Source organism: Oryx dammah, unplaced genomic scaffold, assembly GCF_014754425.2.
Source record: "Oryx dammah isolate SB20612 unplaced genomic scaffold, SCBI_Odam_1.1 HiC_scaffold_15, whole genome shotgun sequence".
NCBI lineage: Eukaryota > Metazoa > Chordata > Mammalia > Artiodactyla > Bovidae > Oryx > Oryx dammah.
In genome coordinates this window covers 9573073-9587942 of record NW_024070199.1, presented here as the reverse complement: position 1 = coordinate 9587942, position 14870 = coordinate 9573073, and the positions used below count along the sequence as shown (strand labels likewise).

The 14870-nt window shown below is 35.4% G+C and overlaps 1 protein-coding gene across 6 annotated transcripts in view; it reads right to left on the bottom strand.

Moving 5' to 3' along the window:
* Positions 1 to 14870, bottom strand: part of DLG2 (discs large MAGUK scaffold protein 2) — a 2338778-nt gene that overhangs the window by 1987912 nt on the left and 335996 nt on the right. For all 6 annotated transcript variants that reach the window (XM_040255566.1, XM_040255568.1, XM_040255582.1 and 3 more), the window contains one exon: positions 8312 to 8457. In XM_040255566.1, the coding sequence (XP_040111500.1) occupies positions 8312 to 8457 (146 nt within the window). The remainder of the gene's footprint in view (positions 1 to 8311; positions 8458 to 14870) is intronic.

The window sequence follows — 14870 nt, the reverse complement described above, 5'->3', positions numbered from 1 at the left end:
AATAGACTGTACAGGAAAAGTGGGGGAGTGATTAAGTATAAAGCAGGAAGTCTTTGAGAAAACCTAGAATTGACTAAGATTATATTTTCTGCCTCTTGGCAGATTTAAGGCTTCATACCAAGATCATGTTGATCCTCAGAAAAATAAAGTGAAAATTTCTACGCCCTACCATATTTCTTTAATATTCATCTGTGCCAGGCACTATGCTAGACAGCGTACAGTGGTGTCCCTCCTTGTGGAGCTTCTACTGGGATGGTAACACTTCTTTAGCAATAACGTAACACTGACATATTGTAGTCAGAGGATGTCTTTAAACTATCCAATCCAATGGTTATCTGCTGTGAAATATTCATTCTTATACTACCAGATTTTCTCTTTACATTGTCAAAATACTTCAAGAGATTGATTTGACTCTACTAAAACAAAAAGACCCAAAAACATCAGAACCCTAAGTTAAATACTGAATCCATAAAAAATAATTATTTCATCCACTATTCTTGATTTTTGCCTCAGACTGGTAGACTGCAGTGGTGAGAAGATAGCTCCTTTTGCATTTTCTTCCATTGTCACAGATTTTGAAAGGCAGCTGCTGCTGCTGCTGCTAAGTCACTTCAGTTGTGTCCGACTCTGTGCGACCCCATAGATGGCAGCCCACCAGGCTCCCCAGTCTCTGGGATGCTCCAGGCAAGAACACTGGAGTGGGTTGCCATTTCTTTCTCCAATGCATGAAAGTGAAAAGTGAAAGTGAATTTGCTCAGTTGTGTCCGACTCTTCACGACCCTATGGACTGCAGCCTACCAGGTTCCTCCATCCATGGGATTTTTCAGGCAAGAGTACTGGAGTGGGCTGCATCACCTTATGGATGTCTACATAAAATCTTTTTAAAAATAAATGTACTAGTACATATATGTATATGTGTGCTCAGCTGTGTCCAACTCTTTGTGACCATATGGACTGTAGCCTGTCAGGCTCTTCTGTCCATGGAATTTTTTTAGGCAAGAATACCTGAGTGGGTTGCCATATCCTTCTCCAGAGGACCTTCCCAATCCAGGGATCAAACCTGAGTCTCCTGTGTCTCCTGCATTACAGGCAGATTCTTTACCACTTGAGTCATGGGAGAAACCCCTAATCAGGATATTATAGGAAGCAATATCCTAGTGGTAAGACCTTTGACTTTTGAAATTTCTGTTTCTAGAGCCAATGTACCAGCAATATAGAATATCATTTTTGTTGATTCAGAAGGTATTATCCATGACTTCCTTTGCCATCTCTGATCAACTAAGGTACACCAATTTATTCTTAGTCTACGTCATGGGGTGACTCAACTAAGAGACCGGAAAAGGAGGAGCATGATGGGAAACACAAGGCATCTCATGACCAGACTGAAGCTAGGAACCAGAGGATGCATAGAGGGACTTTTTCTGGTTTAAAATATACTTCTTGAGCCTATTATATGATAAACATTCTTGTGGGTGCCCAGGAATCAGAGAAAATGGAAATTTATGATTGATGTCCTTACGGAGCATACATATCTTTCCCAGCTGCTTCAAATAAACTCAGTTTGTTCACAGGAGGGGATACAAAGTGAGAATTAAAAAGTATGACAAGTATTTACATTCCATCCTCAGCATCTACCTAATGTTAGTCTAAGCTTTTCTGGTTATGAACTCCATCTTCCCTCCATTTCTCAATTGCTGTTCTTCACTTAGACAATTTTAGCATCAATTTAATTTGGACTCACTTTCCAAACTTAGCCTTTGGAAAGCTGACCTCCACAAGGCAAGATCTTCAGTTATCCTGGCCCAGGTCACAGAAACCCCAAATAAAGATACTTTACCCCTCTTTCCAGTTCCATCTTCAGTAAGATCTGTCATTTTGCCTCACATACCCCATTAAGGAAGAGCAATCAGACTCACCTAAAAGCATACTGACTGGAGTTAATGTGTGTTCATGTTCATATATTTTGGATATAACTGGCCAATATCCAAATTACTATAGACTGAGAACTTTCCAACAGGTGATTATAAGATATGCTGAATTGCATTAAAAGAAATGCTAAAAACGAATGTGGAAAAACCTGTATTATATTAAGTATATTTTGCCTATCTTCATTTTTATGTTGAAAATGAATAAGTCTAATTCCCAAGAGAATTTTTTCTCATTATTCTTCCTTATATTGCTGGCATCTGTTCATAAACCAATTATAAGTCCTGATTTATATCGACTCAATCAAATAATCTTATAGATAACTGCTGAATAAACAGCCTAAGGGTTTTATTTTAATAAGTTTTCTAGCTGATGTATTTGTTGAAAGGATACTAATCATAAAACAAAGGCATTACCTGTATGTATTAATTCGTGGAAAACGTTTATCCCTAAGAAAATCTATATACAGCATTATTGTCTAAATTGAATAATTTGAATATGTAAAAATCTCACACAAAGAGATACTCAATAGAAAAATGAGAAAAAGAATATGAATAATTCATAGATTAGCAGATTAAAACACCTAACAAACGTGAAAAATGCTCAAATTCACCAATAGTCTGGGAACTGGAAATTATGTTAAAAAAATGAACTATTACTAAGCTTACTGAACTGGCAAAAATTAAAAAGAGCAGTGACACCTTCTGCTGTGAAAGATGTGAGGTTAAACTGTACCAACATGCAGTGTCAACAGAAATGTGAAAGGTGAAATCAGGCCAGCAACATAATTTAAATTAAAAATATGCATACCATGAAGCCAATAATACCATCCCTGAGAATCTATCCTTTAGATACAAAAAGCATCAGTAAGTTTGACTGTACACACAATCATCAGATTGCAGCACTATTTATAGTGGCAGAAAACCGGAAACAGTAAATTACCATTAAGAGAGGAATAACTGAAGACATATTCACACCATCAGATTATGCATCCATGAGAAGAATGAATGAAGCTATGCCAGACAAGCTGAAGAAACACTCAAATAACAGGAAAGTTTTTTTAGAAAACATTATTGTGCAAAATTCTCTGTGTATATAAGTGTGAATGTTCCAGTATGGATATATATATATATATATATATATAAATTATAATGTGGTCCACTGGAGAAGGGAATGGCAAACCACTTCAGTATTCTTGCCTTGAGAACCACATGAACAGTATGAAAAGGCAAAAAGACAGGACATTGAAAGATGAACTCCTCAGGTCAGTAGGTGCCTGATATGCTACTGGAGATCAGTGGAGAAATAACTCCAGAAAGAATGAAGGGATGGAGCCAAAGCAAAAACAACACCCACTTGCGGATCAGACTGGTGGCAGAAGCAAGATCCGATGCTGTAAAGAGCAATATTGCATAGGAACCTGGAATGTTAGGTCCATGAATCAAGGCAAATTGGAAGTGGTCAAACAGGAGATGGAAAGAGTGAACGTCAACATTCTAGGAATCGGTGAACTAAGATGGACTGGAATGGGTGAATTTAACTCAGATGACCATTATATCTACTACTGTGAGCAGGAATCCCTTAGAAGAAATGGAGTAGCCATGATGTTCAACAAAAGAGTCTGAAATGCAGTATTTGGATGCAGTCTCAAAAATGACAGAATGATCTCTGTTCGTTTCCAAGGCAAGCCATTCAATATCACAGTAATCCAAGTCTATGCCCTGACCAGTAACACTGATGAAGCTGAAGTTGAACAGTTCTATGAAGACCTACAAGACCTTTTAGAACTAATACCCAAAAAGGATGTCCTTTTCATTATAGGTGACTGGAATGCAAAAGTAGGAAGTCAAGAAACACCTGGAGTAACAGGCAAATTTGGCCTTGGAATTTGGCCACAGAATGAAGCAGGGCAAAGGCTAACAGAGTTCTGCCAAGAGAATGCACTGGTCATAGCAAACACCCTCTTCCAACAACACAAGAGAAGACTCTACACATGGACATCACCAGATGGTCAACACTGAAATCAGACTGATTACATCCTTTGCAGCCATAGATGGAGAAGCTCTATAGAGTCTGCAAAAACAAGACTGGGAGCAGACTGTGACTCAGATCATGAACTCCTTATTGCCAAATTCAGACTTAAATTGAAGAAAGTAGGGAAAACCACTAGACCATTCAAATCCCTTATTACTATACAGTGGAAGTGAGAAACAGATTTAAGGTACTAGATCTGATAGATAGAGTGCCTGATGAACTATAGACGGAGGTTCATGATATTGTACAGGAGATGGAGCAAGACCATCCCCAAGGAAAAAAAAAATGCAAAAAAGCAAAATGGCTGTCTGCGGAGGCCTTACAAATAGCTGTGAAAAGAAGAGAAGTGAAAAGCAAAGGAGAAAAGGAAAGATATACTCATCTGAATGCAGAGTTCCAAAGAATAGCAAGAAGAGATAAGAAAGCCTTCCTCAGCGTTAGTGCAAAGAAATAGAGAAAAACAATAGAATGGAAAAGACTAGAGATCTCTTCAAGAAAATTAGTGATCACACACGAAGAACTGTACACTCACCTAGAACTGTACAAAAAAGATCTTCATGACCCAGACAATCATAAAGGTGTGATCACTCACACTCACCTAGAGCTGGACATCCTGGAATGTGAAGTCAGGTGGGCCTTAGGAAGCATCACTGCAAACAAAGCTAGTGGAGGTGATGGAATTCCAGTGGAGCTATTTCATATCTTAAAAGATGATGCTGTGAAGTGCTGCACTAAATATGTCAGCAAATTTGGAAAATTCAGCAGTGGCCACAGGACAGGAAAAGGTCAGTTTTCATTCCAATCCCAAAGAAAGGCAATGCCAAAGAATGCTCAAACTACTGCACAATTGCACTCATCTCACATGCTAGTAAAGTAATGCTCAAAATTCCCCAAGCCAGGCTTCAGCAGTACGTGAACCGTGATCTTCCTGATGCTCAAGCTGGTTTTAGAAAAAGCAGAGGAACCAGAGATCAAATTGCCAACATCCACTGGATCATGGAAAAAGTAAGAGAGTTCCAGAAAAACATCTATTTCTGCTTTATTGACTATGCCAAAGCTTTTGACTGTGTGGATCACAAGAAACTGTGGAAAATTCTTCAAGAGATGGGAATACGAGACCACCTGACCTGCCTCTTGAGAAACCTGTATGCAGGTCAGGAAGCAACAGTTAGAACTGGACATCAAGCAACAGACTGGTTCCAAATAGGAAAAGGAGAACATCAAGGCTATTGTCACCCTGCTTATTTAACTTATATGCAGAGTACATCATGAGAAATGCTGGGCTGGAGGAAGCACAGCTGGAATCAAGATCACTGGGAGAAATATCAATAACCTCAGATATGCAGATGACACCACCCTTATGGCAGAAAGTGAAGAAGAACTAAAGAGCCTCTTGATGAAATTGAAGAGAACAGTGAAAAAGCTGGCTTAAAGCTCAACATTCAGAAAACTAAGGTCATGGCATCTGGTCCCATCACCTCATGGGAAATAGATGGGGAAACAGTGGAAACAGTGTTTATTTTTCTGGGCTCCAAAATCACTGCAGATGGTGACTGTAGCCATGAAATTAAAAGACGCTTGCTCCTTAGAAGGAAAGTTATGACCCACCTAGATACCATATTAAAAAGCAGAGACATTACTTTGCCAACAAAGGTCTGTCTAGTCAAGGCTATTGTTTTTCCAGTGGTCATGTATGGATGTGAGAGTTGGACTATAAAGAAAGCTGAGTGCCAAAGAATTGATGCTTTTGAACTGTGGTGTTGGAGAAGACTCTTGAGAGTCCCTTGGACTGCAAGGAGATCCAACCAGTCCATCCTAAAGGAGATCCGTCCTGGGTGTTCATTGCAGGGACTGATGTTGAAGCTGAAACTCCAATCCTTTGGCTACCTGATGCAGAGAGCTGACTCATTTGAAAAGACCCTGATGCTGAGAAAGATTGAGGGCAGGAGGAGAAAGGGACGACAGAGGATGAGATGGTTGGATGGCATCACCAACACAATGGACATGGTTTTGGCTGGACTCTGGGAGTTGATGATGGACAGGGAGGCCTGGCGTGCTGCAGTTCATGGGGTCTCAAAGAGTCGGACATGACTGAGCGACTGAACTGAACTGATATATGAATTCATATTTATATATGAATACATATTACATGACTAAAGGATTAAACACACTAAGTTATTAAGATGGGTTACCTTGTATGTGGGGAGGGTAGAGCTAATACAACATAGTAAAAGAGGAAACATGCAAAAACAAGAAAATTCTTTTTAAAAAAAGGAAATTTAGCATATCTTTGATATCTTATACAAAACTAGGTATATGTGCTGTACTATGCATCTAGAAATTTACTAAAAATAATTTTTTTTAACTCAAAAAGAACAAATATCAAAGCAATGAGACTACAAAAAAATAGAATAGTTAACTAATCCTGGAATGAAGAAGCAAAAGCTAAGAAAGACGAATAAAAACAAAAAAGGTGCTAAATTTTATCAGATAAAAATTTTAAATAGTTTGAATGCCAAAAAGCATATAAGTAAAATTATCAGTAATCAACAAACTAGAAATATTGCAAGATGACATATTTCATAAATAAAATGCTCTTAGAAAACCATAATAATTCTAGCATCACTTAGAAAAATGGACAAAAAGCTTGAATAAATCACAAAATAAATCAAGCCAATAACCATAAGAAAATACAGGTCAGTCTCAATAATATATAATTGCAATGTAAAACATTAAGTAACAAATTTTATCTTTTAATTTGACAAAATATTTTAAATAACTAATGCTACTAAGAATATAGGTAAATTTGTCTTTTCTAACATTGCTGATAGCACTCTGCAGAGCACTTTGACAATTTGTAGCAAAAACCTTAAAAACATCAATATCCTTGGCCTCAATAGTTTCATTTACAAAAATCAACCCTAATGAAATAACTGGAGAAAACACAAGGGTTTATATACACAGATAGCCATTATACATTACTCATAGCACAAAACTGGAGATAGCCTCAATTTTTAATGTAAAACTGCTTAAGTAAGTTCCAACTGGTAGAATATTGTATAGTCATTAAAATTTTTCAAAAATACTTATTGATGTTATATGGATAAATACTATTAGTATAGCATTCAATTTAAAAGTCGTCAACACACCCTACAAGCTGCTGTCCTAGTTTTCTGCACATTTGTACAGAAAAAAAGATTAAGAAGTCAAATTGCTTCTAGGTATTGAAATTAAGATGTTTTAATGTTTTTAAGTACTTTATAAACTTCATATAGTAGGTATCTATGCATTGACACATTACTGTCACTGTTAACTTATTCTTCAAGGAATTAAGTTGATCATTAGCCTCAGTCTTACCCAGTTTCCAAATCAGTTCTGAGCAGGCTAGAAAGTGTATCACATGTCTCAAACTTAACAATTCAAAGACTCAGCAATCAAAGTGCCATTGATTAGCACTAGGATTCAATGTAGTTTCCAAATCAGCTCCACAACCCCAATTTTGACTCTGTGTGTGTGTGTGTGTGTGTGTATGTGTGCAACACACACTACCTGCCTGCAAAGTACCAACTACCACTTAAAAACATCATTGATCAGTTCCTGCCACCATATTGACCCTAGGCTATGAAAACTAGACATACTTCAACTTGCCTTACTCTTTGGTAACTGCTAAGCCCTACAGTAGTCTTCAAACTTTTGATTCCATAATCCCATCCACAAAAAACCATTTGAGCACATACAATTCTAATAGCTTTATATTCTTACATGTACATGTATGACTGTTAATATGTTATAAATTATCTAAATATAAAAGATTATAAAGAATGTAATGAAAAGCAATATAAATGAGAGTTCTATTATTTTGTTCCTATATCCCAAAGAATCATTTTATTTGCCCCAGGATATATGACTCTACTACAGAGATCACAGTTTTAGACCATACTCTCCAACCTCGCTCTCCATCTCCTTCCTGCATTGTATCAGCACACGTTCTGAAATTCCAGAATGCCTGATACTTGAGTCAGCTCAAACAATGACAATATTCATGACAGAACTCACTTATATAACATGAAGAATCATGTTCTTCCTATGCCTGGTTTTATCTTTTGGCAGAATCTGAATTTTCATATGTAAATATTATGTACATTATGATATGTAATGTTGGTATATAATACTGGCAGTATAGTATGTAACTAAGTTTCTATTGTTATCGTTTGATAACGTTTATTAATAATCATTACTACTACTAAAACTACCACTACTAATAACTACTACTTCTTTACTGGTATAAATAATCTGGTATTTACTGGTATAAGCAAATATTTAGTAATTTTCAAAACTTTCAATAATGTACCTCTGCAGACTTTTGAAGGTTGTCATGGCATGAAGCAAGAAGGGATGTCTTCTCCCATTTCTGTGCAACTTGATTGGCTTCTTCTATCTTCTGCTCACAACTTTTTTGAGAATTTAGCAATGTTACCTCATAAAATTCTTGAATATCTGTAAAGAAAATGCAGGAGAAAAGTCAACATATCATGTATGACCTCACAGATAGCTTCTTCATGCATGAGTATATGGAAGATTTTGCTAATTAAAAGAAACCACTGCAACCATTTGCTGCAACTAGAAAAAGCCTGTGCACAGCAATGAAGATGCAGTGCAGCCAAAAATAAATATACTAGTTAATAAAAAAGAACTACATAAATATGTATAAAAAGAAAAACAACAAAAATAGAAGAAATCCTAAAAGTTGCATTTTTATCTGTATGAGAATTCTTATAGCAACTTTAGAATTGCAAAAATTAGAAGTAGTCAAGATGTCCTGCAATTAGTGAATGGATAAACAAACTGCAATACATAGAATACTATTTAACAATAAGAAGGAATGAGTCATCAAACTATGTAAAAACATGGATGAGTCTTAGATGTATATTGCTAAGTTTAAAAAAGCCAGGCATGTAGCTAGCCTCCATATTAGAGGATTCCATTTATATAGTTTTGGAAAACAAACAAACAACTAAAGAGATAATAAAACTATCAGTGATTTCCAGAAGTTCTAGGAGATAGGAGGAGGGTTGAATAGGTAAAGCAGAGTGATGAAAATATTCTGTAATGATATTATATTGGTTGGCACCTAACAGGAAGCATCTGTCAAAATCCAAAGAATTTTATAGCACAAAGAATAAACTATAACGTATGGTTTTAAAAATCATTTTTAAATCATTTTAAAATGATTTTTAAATTTTAAAAATCATTTAGGAGGCCAGGGAATCCCAAGATGAAAAGTAGACTGTGACAAAAGAATCTCACTATATCACAGATGAATGAAATAACGTCACTGAAGGCAGTAGGAGATAAAGTGATGACCTGAATATGAGTAGAGACTGTAAAACTAAAGACAAAGAAACTTACACAAAAGCATCCTAGTCTACACTCTAGTTGGGTAAAATTTGTTTCTTGTGGAGTACAAGTCAACGATGTTGAAGTCACTGTATGTATAAATCAGAATTGAACAATTAAGTAAATGGATGGTAGATGGTAGGAACCAGGTTTCTCACTGTTAGAGTAGGAGGTTACAAACAAAAAAGTGGGTGGGTAAGGCATTGTACAATGATTCATATGATTTTGGATTAAAGACATCATTACAAACTCATTTTTAGCTTAACAGAAATACGAATGAATACATATAGAAATACTTATACATATATACAGGTTAGTATTTGTTATATTCAGTCACTCAGTCTATAAAAACACATATTCCCTTACCCTGTCTGATGAAAGGGTCTACAATAATGACTTCAGCCTCTATATAGCATTCTCCAACAAATGACAGAGGGTAATGAATAAGTACAGTTGGTATTAAGTTAGAATTGCGAGTATCTATATGAATTCAAAAGTTTGGAAGTAAAGAAGGGAAGGACAGAGAGAAGGATAGAAATAAACAAAATATGAATAGAAATATAAATCAAATATGTGTATTAATATTTCCTAGCTGCCATATTTTTCTAGATTGAGAGGGCCTAGCAGCAAGAGCACTCCAACAGCAACTAGCACACACAGGAACCAGATCTTGATTTCAATAAAGGAAACCAGAGCTTTGGCGGGGGAAAGGTTGATCCTAGTACCAGGGCAGAAAATATAACAAGAAGAGCATGGAGTATCTTGAGAATAAGCTCCTCAACCCAAATTTTAAAAATTTTGCTACAATGGGGCATGTCAAAAAAACACAAAAGTTACATGAAAGAGCAGCCAAACATGGCCAAAATTGGAGCAATTTGAGTAAATATATATGTAACATAGGATTGGATTATACCCAAAGTATAAAATAAATGTCCAAGAATCTATATTGGTATGAATGAATGAATGAAAGAAAATGTCATTATTTTTAAAACATTCAGTGGATGGGTTAAACAACAGACTAAACAAAGCAGAACTGGAAAATATACCCAAAGAAATTACCCAGAATGCAACACAAGAGAAAACAGAATGGGAAATGTGAGAGAAATATTAGAATATACAGAGGATAGATAAGAAGGTCCATTACTTTTCTAATAGATGTCTTCAGGGAAAAAATAAAATAAATAACAAATGACATTTAAAGCGCTATGGATATCAAATTCTTATAATTTATAAAAATATGAATTCTCAGGTCCTGAAAGTAACAGTTCATAAAAAAAAGAATAAATAAGAGCTATTCTGGCAACCTGATGCAAACAGCCAACTCATTAGAAAAGACCCTGATGCTGGGAAAGATGGAAGGCTAAAGGAGAAGGGGACAACAGGGGACAAGATGGCTGGATGGCATCACTGCCTCAATGCCCATGAGTTTGAGCAAGCTCCGGGAGATGGTGAAGGACAGGGAAGCCTGGCGTGCTGCAGCCGATGCGGTCACAAAGAGTCGGATACAACTGAGCCACTGACAACAACAATGCCTCAGCCTAGACATAGCATAATAAGCAGAACACCAAAGACAAAGCAGAGATCTTAAAACCAGTCACACAGAAGAGATTAATCTCAGTAGCAATAATGGAGGCTGGATGACAGAAGAACGACTTAAAAATCTTGAAAGAAAACTATTTAGGGGGGACCGCATTCCTTTGCTAATCACATATCTTTTTTTTTTTTTTAGGTTTGTATCTAGAATACATAAAGAACTCTCAAAACAAAAATAAGCCAAAGAATCCAATAGAAAAATGGGTAAAAGATTTGACCAGGCACTTCACCAAGAAAGTAAGAGGTAGCAGATAAGCACATGAAAAGATATTCACAATCATTAATCATTAGAGAAAGAAAAATTTAAAACCACAATGAGATACTACTACATTTTCACTATATTTATTAAACCAGTTAAAATTTTAAAAACTGATCATCCTAAGAACTGACAGTGATCCTAAAGAACTAGAACTCTCAATCACTGATGGGTGAGTTCAGAAAACAGTACAACCAGTTTGAAAAAGTTTGGTAATTTCTTTAAAAGTTAAACATATAGTTACTATATAATCTAGCCATCACTGTTCTAGATACTTATCTAAGGAGAAGGAAATATACATTCATGTAAAAAGTCAAATTTGAAAGCAATCCAAATGCCCATCAATAGATCAATGAATAAACAAACTGTAGTATACCCATACAATGGAAGACTACTCATCAATAAAAAAACAAAAGCAAACTATTGATACACACAACATGGATGAATTTCAAAATAATGCCAAGTAAAAGAAGTCAGAGAAAAATAAATGTGTCTTTTATAATACCAGTTATATAAAATTCTAGAAAATGCAAACTAATCTATATTGACAAAACAATTCTGTAGTTGCCTGGGAATAGGACTGCGAGGTTTGGCAGGAAAGGGTGAGAGGGAGAGTTTATAAAGGAGTGTATGCATATATCAAAACATTAAATCATTGCTTCACATATGTGCAGTTTATTGTGTATCAATTACACCCCCTTAAAGAAAGTAAAAAAGACAAGATGCAATTGAGAGTAGTTATCTTCATATCATACAGGCAAAGGGACAGTATCTGGGTGTGTAAAAACTGAAAAGGAAGAGACATACAAACCAAAAGAAAAAAATGGGTGGGAAAATATAAACAGGACATTTCACAGCAAACATGTATCACTGATAAATCTGATAAGGGAAAAGATGCTCAGTCTCATTTGTGATCATAAATACAAACTAAGATCATAACCAAACATCGCCTACACCAATAATATTGGCTATTACTATAGTTTAGTATATCTTGAAGTCAGGGATAATAATTCCTCCAGCTCTACTATTGTTTATGATTATTTTGGCTATAATTTGTGTGTGTGTGTGTGTGTTTCCATACAAGTTTTAAAATTATTTCTTCAAGTTCTGTGAAAAATGTCATTGGTATTTTGATAGGGATTGCATTACATTTGTACATTGTCTTGGGTAGTATGGCCATTTTAACAAGGTTAATTCTTCCAATCCAAGAACACAGTGTGTCCTTCCATCTGTATGTGTCACCTCCAATTTCTTTCAACAGTATCCTATAGTTTTCCAAGTACAGATGTTTTACCTCCTTAGGTAACTTTATTCACTCTCAGATATAGAGAACAAACTAGTACTTAGCAGTGGGGAACAGGAAGAGGAGAGAGGCAATATATGAGTAAGGGATTAAGCTACAAGGATACATTGTACACCACTTGTAATATAGACAATATTTGATAATTATAAATGAGTATAATCTTTAAAAATTATGAATCACTACATTGTATACCTGTAACATATAATATTATATGTCAACTGTGGGCTTCCCAGGTGGCACTGGGGGTAAAGAGCCTGCCTGCCAGTGCAGGAGACCTAAGAGATGCAGGTTTGATCTCTGGATCTGGAAGATCCCCTGGAGGAGAGCATGGCAACCCACTCCAGTATTCTTGCCTCGAGACTCCCATGGACAGAGGAGACTGGTGGGCTACAGTTCATAGGGTTGCAAAGAGTTGGACATGACTGAAGTAACTTAGCACAGCACATGTCAACTATATTTCAATTTAAAAAGGAAAAAAAAAATCTATGAATGAATGGTAACATTTATTCCTGATGAGTCTGAATTGCCATGACCACTTTAGAAAACAATCTTGTCTTGTAAAACTCACCCTTTTTTCTCTGTAATCCAGCATTTCTTCTACTCAGCATATATTATAGATAAACTCTTACACATATGCCTCAGGACACAAACTAAAATGTTCATAGCAGCACAGATTATGGGAGCAAAAAATTAGCAAAAAATCTCCATCAAAAAAGTAGATAAATATGGTATGTTCTCAAAATGGAATTTATGTAACAGCCAAAATGAATGAACTATAGTATCATGAAATAACATGAACAAATCTTAGAAACATAATGTTGAATGAAAAAAAGCAAGTCTCAGTACAAAAATATTTTTTTAAAGTTCAAAAACATGCAAAACTAAGCTATATATTTTCAGGCATTCATACAAATATATGTGAAAAAAATAGATCTAAGCAAAGAAGCACATGAAAAGTTGTAATTACAACAGTGCAAGGAATGGGGAGGAAAATGGGATAAAAGAGGAACATATAGGTATTTCAGTTTCAGATCTGGGGGCTTATTTCAGAAATGTTTATTTTATTACAATGCTATATATGTAATATATAAATAATATATACTCTTTTACATGTATAAATATTATACTTTTTTACATATTGAAGAAAAATTGAGTATTTCATAAATATTAATTTATTCTAAAAAGTTACCCTCAAATTTCATGCAAAACTACAAATTTATTCTGCCACCAGCAATAAAGAGGCTGTGAAGCCATGTATTTAACATGTGTAAGAGCAGAAGGTAAAAGTCATACAGATATAAAATTATATGAATCCTTTCCATATTTTTGTGCATTGCAAGGGTTGGTAGGGTATTGAGTTGACAAAAATGAGTGGAATAAGTAATTTTTAAAATACAAAATCCCCAAAACAAGATATGTTTACATTACCTGGTTTCAAGTATTAATTAAAAAGAAACAAAGAATTTCTATAAAGATTTCTGCAGAGACATACTTTCTAAAGAATAAAGACATAATAAATAAAACAATTTTTGCAGGTAGTCAAATTTCGAGATTCTTTTTCTTAACATCAATTCTGAGGATATAAAAGCTGTTTCATAAGCAGCATTTCCAAGTTGCCAAGGTTTGAAATATTAGGTGTATAAATTTTCCAGAAATAGAAGAAGATGTATCATATGAATGTTAAAAGATTCATACAAACAAGGTACATGTTGACACATAATGGATACCAGTAACTTGTTCACATTTAGGAAAACCCGATGGACAGTATTTTAATACCTAATTTGAAAATCTTCTTTTTGTTGTTGTTGGTTCCTTTTCTTTTTTTAATATAAATTTATTTATTTTAATTGGAGGCTAATTACAATATTGTATCGGTTTTGCCACACATCAACGTGAATCTGCCAGGAGTGTACATGTGTTCCCCATCCTGAACCCCCCTCCCACTTCCCTCCCCATACCATCCCTCTGGGTCATCCCAGTGCACCAGCCCCAAACATCCTGTACCATGCATTGAACCTGGACTAGCGATTCGTTTCACATATGATATTATACTTAATTAACTTATTACCCTAAACCTGATGAAGTGTTCGGTCTATTTCACTCTTCTGTCTATTTATACTCCCTGTCTAAACAACTACTAGAGAGGAAGAAAGGCATTTTAAGTCACAGATTACTTAAATTGGAAGCTAATTCTGCAACTGTCAAATTTTACTTCTAAACAGTATTATTTTTTTGAATACCTGGTATATATCAGTGTGTCATTTCCAGGCATCTCTTTTTGACACCTTCTTGTATCCCCACCACCACAACTACCAACACCACTTCCTGACTCTTCCCGAGGCCCAGAACCCCTTTCCTAAA